A 20,412-nucleotide genomic window follows, 5' to 3' on the forward strand; every position below is an offset into this window, starting at 1 on the left:
GGTCTTGGTAGTTATGAATTATCCATCAATTTATTAAGGTTGTTATAAATTTGTTTTATTTTATTTCATTCAAAAGATTTTTTTTAAATGAAAATGAATAAACTTTTTCAAGATATGAATAAATTATATCCCTCTTCAAAATTCAAATAATTGGATTATGACTATATTAATTATTTTTATATTTTTTATTATTTATTCATCAATATTTTTAATTAACTATATGATCATTATGAATTTTAATTATGATCATCGCTATAATAATTTTGTGATCCCTATTTTTTCTTGATTTTACTCAATCACACATAAATTTGTATCATCCTCAAAAAAAAAAAAAAAAAACCTAAAATAGTTGTATTGTACCAAATCACAAAGCCAACAAATCAAAATATGTTTAATTTTGTTTTTAGTTTTCTTAATATTTTTGTTTTCTTGCAATATTTAATATTTGTTGGTTGGTTCTTAGATCTCCATTTTTTTTTATATGGAACAATTTTGTAGAAATATTTATTCTAGCAATAATTATTTTTTTCTTCATTTTTTTTCTTAAATATTGAACAATTTTCTATAGCCTTTGGTTTCATATTTTCCTCATGAATAAAATCCAAGGCATGGTATAAAAAGATACCGTAACATACAAATCAAAGGCACTTGATCTGATAGTGGCTCAATGGTTTTGGAGATTTGAGAAAGTATATGATTACAAACAACATCATGTTAACAATCTCAATATTACCCACACCACATAAATATCCGATAACATCTAAAACATGATAGAAAAATAAGATGAAGATGTTAGAATATAAATATCAATAATTTAACATAAAAACTTTAAAGATTAACAAATATTAATAATTGAATAAAAACCTGAAATGATTGAGCTATCGTTAACACGTAAACCAATCAAATTTGGAGATATGAATTGGAATTGATTGAAAATTGAAATTGAAAGAGTTTAGAGAGAAGAAGAGAAAAAAATAAAAGAAATTAGAGTAGAGGAAAATATGAGATTAATATAGAATGTTTAGAATATATATAGATTCACAAAGAGATATTTACATATATTTAAATAATAATATCTTATAAATATCTCATTTAAATTTAAAAAATTATATTTATTATTATACCGTGTATGATAATTTATTAGTGCAACGACATTTTAAAAAAAATTTAATTAATATGGTAAATAAGAAATAAGAGAAACGTACCTAAAAAAGCATGTGAAGAGTTTTTAATTTTAGATATTTATAAATATTTAAATAGTTTAGATATTATAATTTTTTTTTTAATTATTAACTAATAATTTTATAGATATTTGTGTACGCCCCAATTTTCCAACGGGCTATTAGCGAGCTGAGATATGACCTAATTGTATCAGCCACATGGATCCCCCATGACCGGAGTTGCTGTCGTCAGGTCCTACCTCATTAGCTCGGGGTATCCAAAGGTTCACCAAGATTACTTAAGGACCAAGTCAGGACTGTGAAGGCCGCAGGTCGAGGAGGCATCCAGTTCGTGGTACGAGTTGGAGTTGGAAGCTATGACCTTTTATAAAGTCAACCACGCAAGGTAAACGTGCATATATCAGACATCACGTGTCTGATATATCCCTAACTTCTCGGACATGCAGCATGAACGTGCGTATTCAGGCACCCACGACTGGGTTGGGCCGTGCGGCCCATTATCCCCCTTACCTATTGATTAGACCACATTTCATTTGTCAGGTTTTAGGAATTAATCATGAATGTCACAGAAGTGACATGATGGGTAAGAGGGTCACGGGATGACCCCCCTTTACCAACTCTCAGGTGCCCTCTCCTATAAATATGGAGACCCTGGGAGTTGGAAAGGGTTGGATTCTATTTGTTGACGCCGTTTTTCGTCAAACAGTGAAAGAAGAGCACATAAACAATAACTGATAATGGCCAATTGAAATAAGACAATACAAACACACGATTTTTACGTGGTTCAGCAGTTAAATCTGCCTAGTCCACGAGTCTCTGTTATTAAACTCAAGATTATCTCTGAAAATTCTTCAGGAATGAATTCTCCAGAGTCTTCTCTTAAGGTTTAGAACTTCGGTCCCTTACAATGGTGCATGACCCCTCTATTTATAGAGAAGGCTGCAGAATACTATCCCACATATTTTGGATAGTTACTCTTTTTGTGAATAAAATTAATGGCTTTAAATGCCTATAATCAGATATAAAAGAAAACGTCCCCTGAAGACCAGGGGACGTATAACTGACCAAATAATATCCCACGATTCTAGGGGATTTACAGTAATAAATGAGGATTACATCTCGTATTTACAACCCTTATAGATATTCAAGGTGGTTATCATGTATCTCTAAGGCTTTAGCTTCCCAGGTTTCCCGTCATCTTTCGAGCTAGAGACATCTCCCGAGGTCACATGGCTTTCAAGATCGTATGTGCGTCGAGCTCGGGACCCCTGATCCGAGGTCATCCCTGAAGATGAATGCGTCTCCGGAGCTACCTTTCGAGATCATGAACACTCCGAGGTCACCCTATTCGAGGTCGTCTATGTCCTGCAGGCTTGATATTTAATCCTGGAGCATACTTCCATCCTTATGAGTCCACTTGTTTGCGAATCCAATTTTTGAGGTCATATTTAACATAGCTCGAAATCTGGGTATAACATCTTGCCCCCTCAAAAGTATTTGTTCGAATCCTAAGAGAAGGAAACTTTTGAACTACTTTCTTTGAGAACTGTATCATCATACACTTTTGAAAATGGACACGCGTCAGCTGGGTATTGCTCATTTTTGGTACTTGAGTACTTTGGAAACATGCCCACGATCATCCGTCTGCCACCTTTTCGGCGCCATCTTGTCATTGATCCCCATCCGTCCGATCTAGCAAGGATTTCATTCAACGGCCCGGATTAATCCCCCTTTTTCCATCTATATATACGAGACCCCACTCTTCCCCTTCTTTTTTACCTTCGTTCACCAAAAGCAAGAAAAGAAGAAAAACGAAACCAGAGACCTCTCTATAAAGTTTCTATTCTGTGCATGTTTTCTCAGCCAAAGAAACAAAGAAACCCTGGTTTGTTCGAGTCCGTGAGTTCTTATTTGCAACCTCTTCTTCGATCGACAATCTCTCTGCAATCGCCATTATTGTGTAAGTATGCCATCTTTGTTTTCCATTTTATTAGTTTTATTAATGTTGTTCTTGCTGTGTACTAGTTTACATCCTTAGCATAATATGATAGGAGGTTTTGATCCGACAGGCTCTTATGCTTTTTAGACTTCCATACTGGATTTACATCACTGGCTTATACCCAGTTTTCATGTTTGAGTGAGGTTCCTATTTTCTGGGTTTTGAAAAAAAAATTTAGGCGATGTTTCTTGTACACTAAGTTTTCGGGTAAAAAACCTTGTCTCTGATAAATGCACGAAACCCAAGACTTCCTTTTCTGGTTAACCGCCACTCTTTTTTCCCTTGATTTTCGGGATTTTCAAAAAAATTTCCACTCTCCTTCCTTTCCCGTGGAACGCACGTCCTGACTCTTCAATAAGGGCCTTAATACATAGCTTGTTTTGTTCCTTAACCTCGAGCTCATAACTTCGAGCTCGAAACTCTTGCATGCATGGCCCTCACCATTTTTTCTTTCTCACTAGATGTCACAGAATCTGGAAAGACGGTGGGGGTCATTGTTGGCAATCCTTACGAGTCAAAATCTCCGAGCCCAGAATCGCTGTTTGCCCGGAACCAACGTCGGATAAGAGAATACGAGCTTGCGCGCGAGCAGGAGGATATCCGAGCTCATTATCGCCGTCAGATAGACGAGGTCATAGAGGGAAAGAGGAGAGTTCTTCGGGAGGCCCTCTATCCGGAACCCAATTCAGGACCTAGGCCGATTCCCCTCGACCCTGCACTGAAGGTCACCGTCGCATACCATCCAGGAGAGCTCCAATTTTCACTAATGGGGGAACCTTCTTCCTCGCAGCCGAGGAGAGAAATGTTTGAGGCCGAGCACTATTGAAGCTTGGTTACCACAACTAGTCAGATAACTGACATCCTGGCTTTCCACGGCCTTAGCCTGTCAGGCTCCTTGAAGTGTCGAGCTCTGGTCGACCATGAGCGAAGCTGTTTCGCCCCTGGGGGCCCCGACGCCAGGTTGAAGTACGCGGCGTGGAGCCAGGAGCACATGAGGGCAGGAGCACTGTTGCCCTTGAAGTCTTTTTTCAAGGACTTCACGGATTACGTTGGGTTGGCCCCGTTCTAACTCAACACCAACTCTTACAGGGTACTGTCTGCCATGAGGTCCTTATACCACGAGATGGGGTGGAAAGGACCTTCGCCTCAAGAGATCTTGTATCTCTTTTGTCTGAAAAGTAACCCATCTCGAGCTCGGGGAGGGGATGGCTTTTATTACCTCTCGAGCTATCCCAAGGAGAAGAAGGTCTTTGAAGATCTTCCCAATCATCCGCCTGATTTCAAAAGGGCCTTCTTCTGGACAGACGGTCTGTCCCCGTCTCGACACTACTCGTTCAGGCGGATTCGTAAGTATTCTTGTTATCTTTATTTCTGTGCTCGTGACTTTAGCTCTTAGATCCGTACTTAGTAGAAATATGTTATCTTTCAGCCAATTTTCAGCGTCCCACTCCTGACGAAATAATGAAGGAGCATAGAGAGACCCTGCTCCAACTCCCTCGTGGCAGGAGGTCTCTCTTATACCTTTTACACGAGGATAAGCTCCGAAAGTGCGGACTTTTGGGGGAGGGCCAGTCCACCTTTGACTGGTCCAATAAAAAATATGAACACTGGGAGCAGGTGCCCCTACCCACAGGCGCCCTTCCTCCGAGGAGAGAAACGAGGCCACCACTTCCAGTTCGCCAGAGGAGTCCGCTGTCTGGGAATGAGGCTAATGATGAAGCCTCGAGCTCGGATTCGGATGAAGGTAAAGTCCTCCCTACCTCGAGAATGTGGTCCCCCACCTTACTAAAACACAGGCCCAATAGGTTAGTCTCGTGCCCACAGGATAGATACCACTTCTACATATGGAGTTGGGTAGATGACTGTGTCCATAGGTTTGATAGTGGGCTCGAGAAATACGACACCATGTATACCACGGACGAGGTGTGGAACGGGATAGCTATTCAGTATGGGACCAACGATTATAGGGACCTTTCGAGGTTATCGCCCACATATAGGGAAGGCACTCCCCCCGCCTCCTCCAAAGACGGGGGAATTTCATGGTCCCCAAGCTCGAGCTCGGGGGAGAGTTCCAGTTAGGTTATTTCTTTACCTGGTTTTCTTCTCTCTTTCCAAACTTATTATCATTGTCTAACTAAGATTGGAACTGCGCAGGTGCCATGAATCCCGACCTCGACGCTGTGCTTTTTAGCGATGGGGGAGCTGGAGCCCAGAAGAGCAAACGTCTGAGAATACCACGGAGGTCCGACCGACCATCCAAGGTACCCAAACGCCACAAGACGACCCCCACGACCCAGACTACTGTGAGCACAACCACGGAGCCAACTGTCCAGGTTGATGCATCTGGCTCGACCGTCCCCCTCTCGCTTCCTCCGACCGATACTCAAATAACAGTCGGTCGGCCCCCGAAGAAACCCTCTGTCTCCAAGGTCCAACTGCCGACGGCTTGACCTCATATCGAGGAGTTCGTGCTTGATGGCACTGCTGGGACCCAAGGGGATATGCTCAGCTCGGATGTCCTCTCTCGGGTGGGTCAGAGCTTTTCAGGCTTCGGCGCCGACCATTGGGACCTCGTGCACAAGGCCTCAGACTGAAATACTCTTTACGACAAGAGTATCGAGCTTACTGCCGCGGTAACCTTCGTAACTCTCCTTTAAATGTTTGTACCTCAGCTCGCGATCTAATTCGTCCTTTGTATTTCAGGCCCTTGTCGTCTCAGCACAGCTTAACCATAAGCTGACCAACGAGGTGCACATGAGCATGTCTCTGGCCCAAAAGTCGAAGGATCTCGAGCTGAAGATGGCTGACGAACTCAAGGACTCAAAGTCTGAACTTGTAAAAATGAAGACCCGTCTCGAGGAGCTGGAGAGGACGAATGCCAAGCTTGAGCAGGCGAAGACTCGTCTCGAGAAGGCCAATGCCAAGCTCGAAGAGGAGAAATCTGTCACCTTCGACTTCATGGAGAGCGAGAAGGCCCACCTTCTGGACGAGTATAAGGAGCAGAAGGAGAAAGCGGTCGACCAAGCCATGTACAAACTTTGGGCTGATAATGTTGACCTCGATACCAGCTTCCTGGGCCCTCTCGAGGCCACATATGTTGAGCGGTGGAACGCCCGTCTTGAGGCAAGTGTAGCTGCTCGAGAGGCTGCTCAGAAGGATAGTCATGATATTCGTCCTGATGACTCCGGTGCTGCTGAGGCTGAGAAGGCCAAGGAGACTCTTCCATCTTGAACCTGATCTCGGGGAAAGTATTATTGGGGCTGCGTCCCTTTGTTCCTTATAATTATTTTAATTTATGCCCACGGGGCTGATACAATTTCTTTACATATTGACTTATAAATGTTTTACATTTCTTGGCTCGAAATATTTTGCACATTTTATATTGATGAATCAGTTATGTTTATTTATTCATACAAACATAGTTTGGATTTAGGCTCGAAACTTGATGCATTCATGCATAGTTTGTTCAAATTATCCGCTTCCGACCTCGTTATTTGTTAAGGTCAGATATTACTTTAACCATGAACCCGAAAGTACTTGTATGGTATGTAATGTGAATGATTTGGTTATATCTTTTTTGTTTAGTCACTTTTCCTCATCCTCAGTTTTTGCTTCGAGGTTAAGAGTTCGAAACTATTTTCTTTAAGATATTCCAGCCTCGATCTCGACTTATCTCGAAAAAGGTTTAGGTTCCTACTTATTATCGATTAGTTTTTTGGCTGGTTTGTTCCAAACCTGTTAAGTTTGCACATCTGGTTAATTCCAAACGTTTTCGGTTTTTGATAATTCGGTTATGTCCGAACTATCTCAGCTCGCGTATTTGGTTATATCCAAATACTTTATATGTTTTTGATAATTCGGTTGTGTCCGAACTATCTAAGCTCGCGTATTTGGTTATATCCAAATACTTTATATATATATTTTTATATGTTATTTTATTTTTTAAGCTGATGGTATATGTACCAATAATGCCCCCTTAATATCCTATGAGTGTGACCATAGGTTATTAAATTAAGAGAGATTGCAAAAATAAAAAGAAATAACATATTTGAACGAAATGGATCTTTTTATTTGATGAAATTCAAAAACAAACAAATTAATACAAATAGAAACTCATGGTTATTGGCAACACTTTTCCTACACTACTGATAGTAAGGTCTAAGGTGTTCGCCATTCCATGCTCGCGGTACTAGGCTCCCGTCCAATCTCGCAAGTTTGTACACACTAGGTCGGATGACTGACTCTATTTGGTATGGTCCTTCCCAGTTCGGCCCGAGCACTCCAGCTGCCGGATCTCGAGTTGCCAAGAATACGCGTCTTAACACCAGATCTCCCATTCCGAATTTTTGATCTCGAACCCTTTTGTTGAAATATCTGATAGTTCGTTGCCGGTAGGTAGCATTTCTCAGCTGAGCCTCTTCTCTTTTTTCTTCAATCAAGTCTAAGGTTTCCTCGAGCTGAGTGTGGTTTGAACTTTAGTCGTAAATCTGAGTTCGGATCGTTGGGATTTCGACTTCTATGGGAAACATTGCCTCGCAGTCGTATGCTAGAGAGAACGGGGTATGTCCTGTTGAGGTTCGAGCCGTGGTCCTGTATCCCCAAAGGACTTGGGGCAATTCTTCGGGCCACCGTCCCTTTGCTTCCTCCAACTTTTTCTTTAGAGAACTCTTGAGAGTTTTGTTCACAGCTTCGACCTGGCCATTCGCTTGAGGGTGAGCCACTGATGAAAAACTCTTTATTATACCGTTCTTTTCACAAAAATTGGTGAATAGGTCGCAATCGAACTGGGTTCCGTTGTCGGATACGATCTTCCTCGGCACTCCGTATCGGCACACGATGCTCTTTACAACGAAATCAAGGATCTTCTTTGAGGTTATAGTTGCCAACGGTTCAGCCTCCGTCCATTTTGTGAAGTAATCCACGGCGACTACAGCATATTTCACTCCTCCTTTGCCAGTCGGGAGAGATCCTATGAGGTCGTTGCCCCATACCGCGAAAGGCCATGGGGATGTCAACATGGTCAGCTCGGATGGTGGGGCTCGAGGTATCGTGGCGAATCTCTGGCATTTGTCGCATTTCTTCACATACTCGAAAGAATCTGCTTTAATGGTTGGCCAGAAATATCCCTGGCGTATGATCTTCTTGGACAGGCTGTGCCCCCCAGTGTGATCTCCGCAGAACCCTTCATGAATTTCTTCAATGATTTTCTTAGCTTCGAGAGGGGTTACGCACCTGAGTAACGGCATGGAATATCCCCTTCGGTACAGCCTTCCATCCAAGATTGTGTAACGGGGAAGTTGATACATCAACTTTCGAGCTTGGTTCCGATCTTTTGGAAGAACTCCGTTTTCGAGATAATGAACTATCGGAGTCATCCAGGTTGGCTCTGTCTCGATCATACACACATCTTCCTCTTCTGGCTCGTTAATGCTAGGCGCTGATAGGTGTTCTATGGGTACAACGTTCAGCTCTTCATTTTCGGCGGACGTGGCGAGTCGAGCTAAGGCATCTGCATTTGAGTTCTGCTCGGGGGGAACCTATTCGATTGTATAGAATTCGAAACACTCTAACGCTGATTTTGCCTTCTCCAAATAAGCTGCCATTCTCGTTCCCCGAGCCTGGTATTCACCCAAGATTTGATTAACCACTAGCTGGGAGTCACTGTAGCAATGTATTGCTTTAGCTTTGAGCTCCTTAGCTATACAAAGTCCCGCGAGTAAAGCCTCGTATTCGGCCTCATTATTCGACGCTTTGAAATCAAATCTTAGGGCATAATGAAATCTGCTTCCCGCGGGGGTAACTAAAATGACCCCTGCCCCCGCTCCATTTTCATTTGACGAGCCGTCGACGTAAAGTTTCCACAGCTCGTGGGCCGTGGTTATTACCTCGTCGTTGGCTATGCCAGTACATTCCACTATAAATTCCGCCAATGCCTGTGCCTTAATGGTCATTCTCGGGTGGTAGGTGATCTCGAACTGTCCAAGCTCAACAGCCCATTTAAGAAGTCGACTTGAAGCTTCTGGTTTAGACAGGACTTGCCTAAGTGGTTGATCAGTCAGTACATGGATGGGATGTGCCTGAAAGTAGGGGCGGAGCTTACGGGATGAATGAATTAGACTGAGCGCGAGTTTCTCCATCAATGGATATCTTGACTCTGCCCCCAGTAATCTTTTACTGATGTAATAAACGGGTCTTTGCACCCTCTCTTCTTCTCGGACGAGCACTGCACTTATCGCGTGTTCGGTAGTTGAAAGGTATAGGTACAATACTTCTCCCGTTTCGGGTTTTGACAGGATGGGTGGTTCCGCTAGGTGCTTTTTGAGCTCCTGAAAGGCCAGCTCGCATTCCTCTGTCCATTCAAACTTCTTACCTCCTCTCAGTAAGTTGAAAAATGGAAGACCACGATCTGTAGATTTCGAGATGAATCTGCTTAGGGCTGCCATCCTGCCAGTCAGACTTTGGACATCTTTGTGCCTTCGAGGTGAGGGCATGTCAATCAGGGCCTTGATCTTGTCGGGGTTAGCCTCGATTCCACGAGAGTTTACAATAAAGCCCAGAAATTTTCCTGAAGATACCCCGAAAGTGCACTTCTGAGGGTTTAGCTTCATGTTGTATTTCCTGAGCACGCCAAAGCACTCTTCGAGGTCATCAACATGGTTCTTGTTGAGTTGAGACTTTACAAGCATGTCATCAACATAAACCTCCATGTTGTTCCCTATTTGTTCTGAAAACATCATGTTTACGAGCCGTTGGTATGTGGCTCCAGCATTCTTGAGCCCGAATGGCATGACATTATAGCAATATAGCCCTTTATCCGTGATGAAGCTCATGTGTTCTTGGTCGGGGGCATGCATGGGAATCTGGTTATATCCAGAATAGGCATCCATGAACGACATTAGGCCATGCCCCGCCGTGGCATCTACGAGCTGGTCAATCCTTGGTAACGGAAAACAGTCTTTTGGGCAAGCTTTGTTGAGATCTGAGTAGTCAATACAGGTTCTCCACGTCCCATTGGGCTTTGGGACCAACACCGGATGGCTACCCAGTCAGGGTAAAAGGCATCCCTAATGAATCGGTTTGCCTTTAACCTGTCAACCTCCTCCTTTAACGCCTTCTTTCTGTCTTCGTCTAGCTGTCTCCGCTTTTGTTGCTTCGGAGGAAAGCTTTTGTCTATGTTTAGTGCGTGGCTTGCTACATTCGGGCTTATCCCCACCATGTCTGAGTGCGACCACGCGAAGACATCCTGGTTTTTCTTCAAAAAACAAATTAATTGCTATTTTGCCTCGTCTTGGAGATGTTTTCCGACCTTCACCTTCTTCGAGGGATCAGCTTCCTCGAGCTGAATTTCTTCGAGCTCCTCTAAAGGTTCGAGGTCAACTTTCTCCTCAATCCTCGGATCGATCTCTTCGTCAATCTCTAAGACCGTTCCGTCTTTGTTTCGTACGATGACGAGTGCTTGAGCATTCGTTTGTTTCTTTCCCCTCAAGGAGATGCTATAGCATTCCCTCCTTGCCAATTGGTCTCCTTTCAACGTCCCGACTCTGCTTGGGGTCGGGAACTTAAGGGCCAGATGCCTTACTGATGAAACTGCCCCCAGCCCGACCAGGGCGGGTTTCCCGAGCAGCACATTGTAGGCAGATGGTAAGTCTACTACTACGAACTCCATTATCTTGGTCACCAAGACTGGATAGTCTCCCAAGGTTATGGGGAGCTCAATAGATCCCATGCAGGCAGTTCCTTCTCCTGAAAAGCCGTACAAAGTAGTTGCACATGCTTTCAGGTCGCGAAGGGAGAGTCCCATCTTCTCGAGGGTTGCTTTGTAAAGGATGTTGACTGAGCTCCCATTATCTATGAGAACTCGGTGGACCCTTTTATTGGCCAGTTGAAGAGTAATGACCAGTGGATCATGATGAGGGAACTGGACATGGGAGGCGTCTTCCTCGGTGAAGGTTATCGGTTGTGTTTCAATCCTTTGGCTTTTTGGTGCCCTAGGTTCGGGTTCATAAGGAGACCCGACCCCCGTCTTCAACTCGTTAACATACCTCTTTTGGGCATTCCTGCCCCCTCCTGCAAGATGAGGCCCTCCCGAGATGGTTATTACATCCTCTCCATCTATTGGCGGGGGCCTATCTTCTTCCCGAGATCGGGAGTTATTGTTTTGTGTGGTCGGAGGCGTGGCTACTCTCTGGCTCGCGGCCGCCTGACCAGTATTCTGGTTTTTGACATAGTGCCGGAAGTAACCTCTCGAGATCAACCCTTCGATCTCATCCTTCAGTTGTCGACATTCATCGGTTGTATGTCCGGTGTCTCTGTGGAACCGACAATATTTACTGGAATCCCTCTTGGATTTTTGATTTCTCATCGGGTCCGGACGCCTAAAGGGACCTGGTTTTCATTAGCCAGATATATGTTCTCCCGAGACTCATTGAGCTCGGTGTATACCTTATACACGGAGAAATACCTCTTCCCTTTCTTTTTCTTTCCTCCCTCAGCTTCGGGGTTACTTCCTTCGTTCTTTTTCCTCTTGGAGGGGTTCTCTGAGGCAGGCTTTGGTGCCGCTGGGTCCGCCGAGGTTGAGGCAGAGTTGATGTTTATCGTTGTAGTTTCGGACTGGGAGGTCGCTTTGAGCGTCGACCTCGCTTCCTCTACATTAACAAACCTCTGCGCTCGTCTGTTAAACTCGGTTATTGACCTTACCGGTTTCCCTTGCATGTCGTCCCAAAGGGCACTTCCCGGTAATACGCCAGCTCGGATAGCCATGAGGTGTCCACTGTCATCCACATCCCGAGCTCGGGCTACTTCCAGATTAAATCTTGTTAAGTAACTCTTCAATGTTTCGCCCGGTTGCTGCCGGACATTAGTTAAGGTGGATGCTTCTGGTCTGACCCCACCATTGCTCTGAATTGCTTCTTAAAGTCTTTAGACAACTGCTCCCATGAGGTTATTGAGTGTCTCTTATACTTTTTGAACCAAATTTTGGCAGGTCCTGCCAATGATGTTGGAAATAACATGCACCTGAGCTCGTAACCCACGTTACTGGCTCTCATGATTGTGTTGAACGTGCTCAGGTGACTACACGGGTCGGTCTTTCCTTCAAACGTAGGGACGTGAGGAATCCGAAACCCTTGAGGAAATTGAGTGTCAGAAATATGGGGAGCAAACGGCTCGAGCTCCTCATCAGAGTCCTCATATCGACCATTTCCTCGTTCATTCTTTAAAAGCCTAAAGGCTCTTTCGAGATGATCGATTCTTTCTTGGACTGGGTCAGTAGGAGGTGCTGTCTGGAATTGACTGTCATTGATCGTAATTCCAGGCTCGCGTCTCCGCGAGGGATCTCTACGCCTATTCAAGCGATCGCTCAGGTCCGGATTTGTTTGATCTTCATTCCCCCGACTCTGATTCAGATGATTTCGCAGGTCGGGACGATTCTTGCGACTTCCAGTATTCTTACGACCTCGGTCGTGTTTACTGACGGACCTGGACTCTCCGGACTCATCACTGGTGAAACTCATTGCTCGCTTATTTCGCGATGGATTCTTTCCACGTCGCCTCGTCTCCGCAGTGCGGGACCGAGACGTCAGACTTCTCTCAGACGAAGCGCCTCTCCGCTCCTGGAAAGTCTCCCTGTTTCCTTGTCTTTCCCCCGCACCCCCTTGATCCTGATTTCGAACAGGTTGAGCGTTTCTGTGTGGGGGCGAAGGATATCTTATGGGTGACGGAGGGAACCGTATAGGTGACGGTGGCTGCCACCCTTGTCGCGGCCTAGAGGGTCCAGAATTTGCCCGAGATGGGTCAGTCGCGTTCGGTGCGCTCCCAGGTACCTGAGTCCGAGCCTCTGCAGGGGTTCGGTTATTCTCAGCTCCTGCAGGCACTTCCACAGGCGGGTTAGTCGGGGCCCAAGCTCGAGTACTCCTCTGGGGCCTAGGTGGAGCGGATGGCTCTGCTGGTGCCGGAGGTTGAGTCGGCCTCCTTGTGGCAGCATCCTTTCGCGGGCGCCCGCGGGGCCTCCGGGGAGGAACATGCACGTCCCTTGGAGGAGGGACTTGGTTTTCGCGCGGAGGCGGGGGCTGAGCCACCTGCGCCTCTGCGGCTATCCTTGTCAACTCCTCATTCCGTTTGTTGTCCTCTGCCAACAGCAGCTTCAGTTGTCGGTTTTCAAGTTCCACAATAGGAACGTACTGCTCAGGATTGTAGTACATATCCTCATCTCTTGGTGGAGGAGGTGGTCCCCGGGAATCGGAAGACCCACTTCTCTCCTCAACATCCGGGTTCTCCATTGGTTGTTTTCCAGGTCGTCTTGGGTAATTTTCCCCAGGTGTGTTCTGATTGTTAGTGGCCATGACTTTTTCAGGGATGAATGCTTAAGGCTCTCAATGAAAGCACCAAACTGTTGACGCCGTTTTTCATCAAACAGTGAAAGAAGAGCACATAAACAATAACTGATAATGGCCAATTGAAATAAGACAATACACACACACGATTTTTACGTGGTTCAGCAGTTAAATCTGCCTAGTCCACGAGTCTCTGTTATTAAACTCAAGATTATCTCTGAAAATTCTTCAGGAATGAATTCTCCAGAGTCTTCTCTTAAGGTTCAGAATTTCGGTCCCTTACAATGGTGCATGACCCCTCTATTTATAGAGAAGGCTGCAGAATACTATCCCACATATTTTGGGTAGTTACTCTTTTTGTGAATAAAATTAATGGCTTTAAATGCCTATAATCAGATATAAAAGGAAATGTCCCCTGAAGACCAGGGGACGTATAACTGACCAAATAATATCCCACGATTCTAGGGGATTTACAGTAATAAATGAGGATTACATCTCGTATTTACAACCCTTATAGATATTCAAGGTGGTTATCATGTATCTCTAAGGCTTTAGCTTCCCAGGTTTCCCGTCATCTTTCGAGCTAGAGACATCTCCCGAGGTCACATGGCTTTCGAGATCGTATGTGCGTCAAGCTCGGGACCCCTAATCCGAGGTCATCCCTGAAGATGAATGCGTCTCCGGAGCTACCTTTCGAGATCATGAACACTCCGAGGTCACCCTATTCGAGGTCGTCTATGTCCTGCAGGCTCGATATTTAATCCTGGAGCATACTTCCATCCTTATGAGTCCACTTGTTTGCGAATCCAATTTTCGAGGTCATATTTAACATAGCTCGAAATCTGGGTATAACACTATTGTGTAATGAAATACCCTGTAAAGAATACCAGAAATATACCAATAATATTGGCTGGTGGAGTAGAATGATTTTAACCTTTGAACCACCTAAAAACGTAATTGTGTCATCAGTCCATAAAAAGATCATTCATTTGTTTCGGTTCATTGTTAAGCACTAATCTCTTTCTCTTATTCTTTTAATTACTTGTTAGCGAAGAACCGCGTCAACAATTTTAATAGTGTATATAGTAAATATTATTTTACATTAAGTTTTTTTTAATAGATTAATCAATTAGTTTTTGATCTCGGACGGAAAATTTATTATTATTATTGTTCATTTTTTTTTATTTGACAAAACAGGTCGAAAATTATAGATATAAATATATACATAGTCTCTTTTAGGGCTATTACAAAATTTTGGCAAATCGCGAAAACCGAATAACTCATCCATACTAAACTGAATAAACATGTAAAATACACAATCCAAATAACACAACGAAAATTCAAACCACCCAATCTAATAATTTGATGGGTTGGAAAATATTCCAACTCACAAAATAACCCAAATAAACCAAATTAATAAGAGTTTTTTTTTATACATATATATTATATAAATTATATTTAAAAAAAAAAAAAGAAGGAAACCCTATATTTTTAACAATGAATTTAGAATATTGAAAAATGTATACTATACTTTAGTTTATTGAAAAAAAAAAATAAAAGATCAATTTAAACGAGTTAACCCAACCAAACCGCCAAAATTATTAAGCGGGTTAAACATTTTTCATCTTCTTTTATTTAAGCGGGTTATAGTAGGATGTTTGCAACCCAATATTTACATTGGATTACATAAAATATTTATAACCTAACCCCCAATCAATGTACAACCATAGTACTCATTCTTCAAAATAATATATATATAGTCCCATATATAGTGCCATGTCTATAAAATATGTGTATTTTTCTCATTATTACCCCAAATTATATAACATCCAAGAAGAATGTGAAATCATGTCGCCCATAACGTTGACATCCTTATTATCAGTTCAACGAATCTAGATATCCTTGCTAGTGAAAATATAAAAATAAACAAAAATTATATAAATTCATGCATTTGATTTTGAAAATGAATTTATAGATGTATTATGATATATAATTGAAAATAAAAAATGAATATAAATTCTACTGTCTCATAGTACTCTATATATAATGGTTTAGTGTAATTTGCATGAAATTTCGTTATATTTTTCTTTTCTTAATATACGTACAGATGGTTATCATATATTTGCAATTTTGTTCAGATTTTAGTGACATATCTATGTATTTATATTTATATCTATATCATATATTATATGATATGATTTACATTTTACACAAACGTGGAAGCATTGAAAGAGTGATCAATACACACTGAGCGTACATTATTTGTTGGTCCCCACAATATGATGACCATTCATATAAATTTCATCTTGAACTCATAATTATATATATTATTAAACTCAATCAGTACAAAATTTTCAACCTATAATTATTGGACCTGATAGATCTATTGTACGAAACCTGATTGATTTTTTCTTCTTCTTGGGGCATTTTCTTTTGTGCTTTTATATATTTATACATATATTTAAGAAAATAATATCATAAATATACATCAATTAATCAACATCACATTTAACTAGAAGGTTTTCATTGATTATTATACAAAATTAACGAGAGAAATTTTCTTTCTTTCTTTATTTTTTTTAGTTTTTTTTTTTATAAAAAATAGGAAGTTTAAAGTTAAGAAAGTCCACATGGACCATTAACTTAAGAGACGCACATCAAAATCAAGCACGCATCACGAGTGTCGAGGTTTTAAATTCTTTGAGAACTACTTTTTCTTCGTCATCTCAATCTACAAAAACGTGAAAATAAAAATAATATGCAAAAGTTACTTCAATTAATGAATATTACTCTTCAATCTCCCAGCAAAAAAAAAAAGAGATATCTCTCTTAGACTTAGTCTTGATGGTCTTCTTCCCATGTTTCTATGCATAACTCGATTGTTTTTTATTTTTTCATGTTAATTAATTTGTCAACGAACATTTTAAAATAACTTCTATTTGTTTATTTATAACCAAATAATTTTGTTTGATAAAAAATATAATTAAATAGTTTACTGCTCTGATTTACCAAAAAAAAAAAAATAGTTTACTGCTCATTATAAAATTTCTCAGTGATTAATATTATCTTAACACATATTTAATGTATGGATCACATTATTTTTAAAGCGAAAAATAAGACAAGAGGAATCATCACCACCATTATTTCTTAATAAACAGTCCACATCGATGGCAATAATATCATTACCACATATATGAATAAATACAAAAAAAAAAAAAAATCAAAATCCAAAAATACTAACCCCAATAAAAGTCCATATATAATATATCAATATATGAGGAATGCAATATCAACGTCTTATTAAAGCTTATACCAGCACGTTTGTTCTTAAATTAGTATGGCCACTGTACAGAACAGAGAAATTACTGTTTGTAACTGAAGAAAAGGAGCTACCTCACAAAATAAAAATCATTTAAAAGTAAAATTGTAATTTAAAAAAAAAGAAAAGAAAACAGTTATCACAATTATAGTATACCAGAGCTTTAATTAATGTTAATAATTAAAATGAACAAATTAGATAAAAAGAAATAGAGGTATAACTACGTTGATAATGCATTCCTCTATGGCTGTCTCTTTTAACCATTGCCTATTTCTTAGTATATATACATATTAATTTTCTTTCTCTTTAAAAAAATCGTTCTTAATAATTAAGGACATGCATAATTTTTCCACCGTCGGGGTAAAATTATATATATATATATATTTATTTACTTATTCCATGCAACTAAAGTGTTATAAATATATGTTCATTTAAGAGAGGGAGAGAAAGATATAATTAGGGTTGAACTTTTTTTTATTAATTTTCGGTGTAAGCGTAAGAAAGAATAGTAGAAGTAGTGAAGGATATTGAATGACACACGGTATTGGGAGAGAGAGAGAGAGAGAGAGAGAGAGAGAGTCTAAGTATAGCTGACTTTTTGTAAGGATGAGAGTAAATGCCGAAAACTGTCCATTTTGACTCTTCTAGAGACTAATGAGAGAGAGAGAGAGAGAGAGAGTAATCGATCCCTTTTACCCTCGTTTGGGTCAGAGTCGACAGCTTAATTTCCCTGTGCTAGTCTCTTTCTTCTCTTTCTCACTAGCTACTACTTCCTTTCCTTTCTCTATATATACCAACGATGGACAACAAGGCAAACCCTGCCTTGGACGCTTGTCCCTCCAAAAAAATATCATCTCTATATATACATACATACATATACATACATCAATACATACATAAAAGGAGCCTTTCTCTCACACCCTCTCTCTCTCAACACAAAGGCCTGCCCTTATAATTATTATTATAAGTTACTTAGTTTGATATTAATTTCTCTCTCAGCTTCCATTTTCACCAATACTAAAATAGTAGCTCATATAGAGAGAGAGAAAGAGAGAAACTCTCGACAGCGCAAATGGGAAGACCACCTTGCTGTGACAAAGTTGGGGTGAAGAAAGGGCCTTGGACTCCTGAGGAAGATATCATTTTGGTCTCTTATATTCAAGAACATGGCCCTGGTAATTGGAGATCAGTGCCTACTCACACAGGTGCTTTTTCTCTTTTCTTTTCTTTTCTTTTTACCACTATATATTTGCATACCACTACTATTATGATTCTCAACTTTTTCTTTTGGGTCTTTTGGAACTGTCTTTTTGGGTAGATTTGGTTTCAATAATTGTAACTTTTTTTTTGGTGGGTCTTTAGCTAATTAATTAATTTGATTTATTTTTCAGGTTTGATGAGATGCAGTAAGAGCTGTAGGCTTAGATGGACTAATTATCTTAGGCCTGGAATTAAACGTGGTAACTTCACTGATCACGAGGAGAAGATGATAGTCCACCTTCAGGCTCTTCTAGGCAATAGGTGTGTAAAAATTAAGACGGCATCTATCATTATTCTTTTTCCTTTCCTTCCTATTTTTTCACTGACTTTTACTTTTCACCTCGAAGTTTGTAACTTAATTTTCCAAAATTGGTATATATGAATAATAAAAAAAAGAGTCATGGAGCGAAGGGGAATATGGAAATTGTTTTTTTTTATACATAGATTTGGTTATAGATATGTGCAAATCCCAATAAATAGATTTTGTTGATTGAACAGAATTTGTTTTATTGTATAATTATTATTAAAAAAAAACAGAGTTGTTCTATTATGTAGTAATTAATTAATAAAAATAAATTTCTTTAGTTTGTGTGCTGATGCATGTTTATATTGTTTTCAGATGGGCTGCAATAGCTTCTTATCTACCACAGAGAACAGATAATGATATAAAAAATTACTGGAATACCCATCTGAAAAAGAAGCTGAGAAAGCTTCATACAGGGCATGATGGTGAAGGCCATGATGATTTCTCAGCTAACAATAATTCACACCAAATCTCCAAAGGCCAGTGGGAAAGAAGGCTTCAAACAGATATTCACATGGCCAAACAAGCTCTTTGTGAGGCTCTCTCCCTTGACAAACCAATTGACCATCGCAATTTGGGGGAATCAAAGCCGTCCATTATGACCACGACATCTTTCCGCACCAGTAGTGGTGATCATGATCATCATCAATCTGATGATCATAATAACACTACTAAATCACACCAAACACCATCATATGCATCAAACGCTGAGAACATTGCCCGGTTACTTGAAAGTTGGATGAAGAATTCGCCCAAATCGGGTCAAGCAAACTCCGACCCGGCCCGAGGTTTGCACCGAACCCCGGTTGCTTACCAAGTCAATAACGGTACTAGTACTAATACTACTTATTCCAGTTCAAGTGAAGGAGCTCAAAGTGGTACAACTACACCTGATGATCACCATCACCATCACAATCACAGTAATCTGGCCACTAATAATACCAATACAAGTTTTGAGTACTCTTTGTTTAGCTTCAACTCCTCCACCGCATCGGAATCGGTCTCGGTGGACGAGACAACAACGGCGGCGAATTTGACACCGGAGAGGGCCAGCACTCTCTTCCAAGATGAGAGCAAGCCTCATACCAAAATGGAGGAGCCCCAAGCTCCTCTCACATTGCTGGAAAAGTGGCTACTTGATGATGGTGCAGCTCAAGGGCATGAAGACCTTATTAACATGTCACTAGAAGATAGTGCAGCACTGTTTTAATCTTCTTCATCATAAAACTAAAAAAATAAAAATAAACAAAGTATATCAAAGTTTAGGGTTTTTTTTTTCTTGTTTTCTTTTTGTTTTGTGGACATAGCTTCTTCTAGGCAGCTCTTAGTACTTTTGTCTCTTAAGCCTGAGAAGACAAGTCAAAGGAAATAACACTATGCAGTAACTCACTGAAGGAAACGTAAAAACAAAAAAAAGTGTAAATTATAATATTACTACATATACATAAATACATATATATATATATAAATATGTATGATGTCATATATAGCTCTATATGTACTTCTGGTTAATTTATTATAATGAAACTGTTTTTCGTTTTCCTTAATCTTCTGCTTAGATCTTATGTGAATAATATCTGCATTTGCTTGTACGTAACATCATTTTGAATGATGGTGCCATTGTATATTATAATTAAGAATATATTGAGTGGGATTCTACATTTATACAGCTATTTCTTCGGGTAAGCTTTTTTTTTTTTTATAAATAACAGCTCATTAATTTATACCTACAACATAAGTATATATTCAATACTTATCTCGAACTCTAATGAGCATTGTGTTTTATTTTTTGTAGATTACAATTTTTTAATAAAATAATAAAGGAATGACGTAAATAGTTTATTTATTTAATAAATAATAAATGGGTGACTGTGGTCACTTTCTTCGCAAGTATCTAATGTGAAATTGATCATAATTAGTTAGTTTTATTGTGATGGAGTGATTTTTATTAGGCGTTCCTTCCAATATTGAGGAAAAAAACAAGACGTTGTTGTCGGCAAGGAACTCGCATTTATCTT

At 40.5% G+C, this 20,412-nt stretch overlaps 1 protein-coding gene across 1 annotated transcript; it reads left to right on the top strand.

The window, feature by feature from the left end:
* Positions 1 to 17,645: 17,645 nt before the first annotated feature.
* Positions 17,646 to 20,067, top strand: LOC133830542 (myb-related protein 306-like). The gene is made up of 3 exons (XM_062260532.1): positions 17,646 to 18,035; positions 18,222 to 18,351; positions 18,710 to 20,067. The coding sequence occupies exons 1-3, from the start codon at positions 17,903 to 17,905 to the stop codon at positions 19,602 to 19,604; spliced, it is 1,158 nt and encodes a 385-aa protein (XP_062116516.1). The 5' UTR covers positions 17,646 to 17,902; the 3' UTR covers positions 19,605 to 20,067.
* Positions 20,068 to 20,412: the final 345 nt, after the last annotated feature.

The sequence above is a fragment of the Humulus lupulus genome, chromosome 4 (genome assembly GCF_963169125.1).
Source record: "Humulus lupulus chromosome 4, drHumLupu1.1, whole genome shotgun sequence".
NCBI lineage: Eukaryota > Viridiplantae > Streptophyta > Magnoliopsida > Rosales > Cannabaceae > Humulus > Humulus lupulus.

Coding starts and splice junctions, on each gene's coding strand:
- LOC133830542 (XM_062260532.1), top strand. CDS start 17,903: ATGGGAAGACCACCTTGCTGTGACAAAGTTGGGGTGAAGAAAGGGCCT. Junction 18,036..18,221: donor ATCAGTGCCTACTCACACAG/GTGCTTTTTCTC, acceptor TTTATTTTTCAG/GTTTGATGAGATGCAGTAAG. Junction 18,352..18,709: donor CAGGCTCTTCTAGGCAATAG/GTGTGTAAAAAT, acceptor TATTGTTTTCAG/ATGGGCTGCAATAGCTTCTT.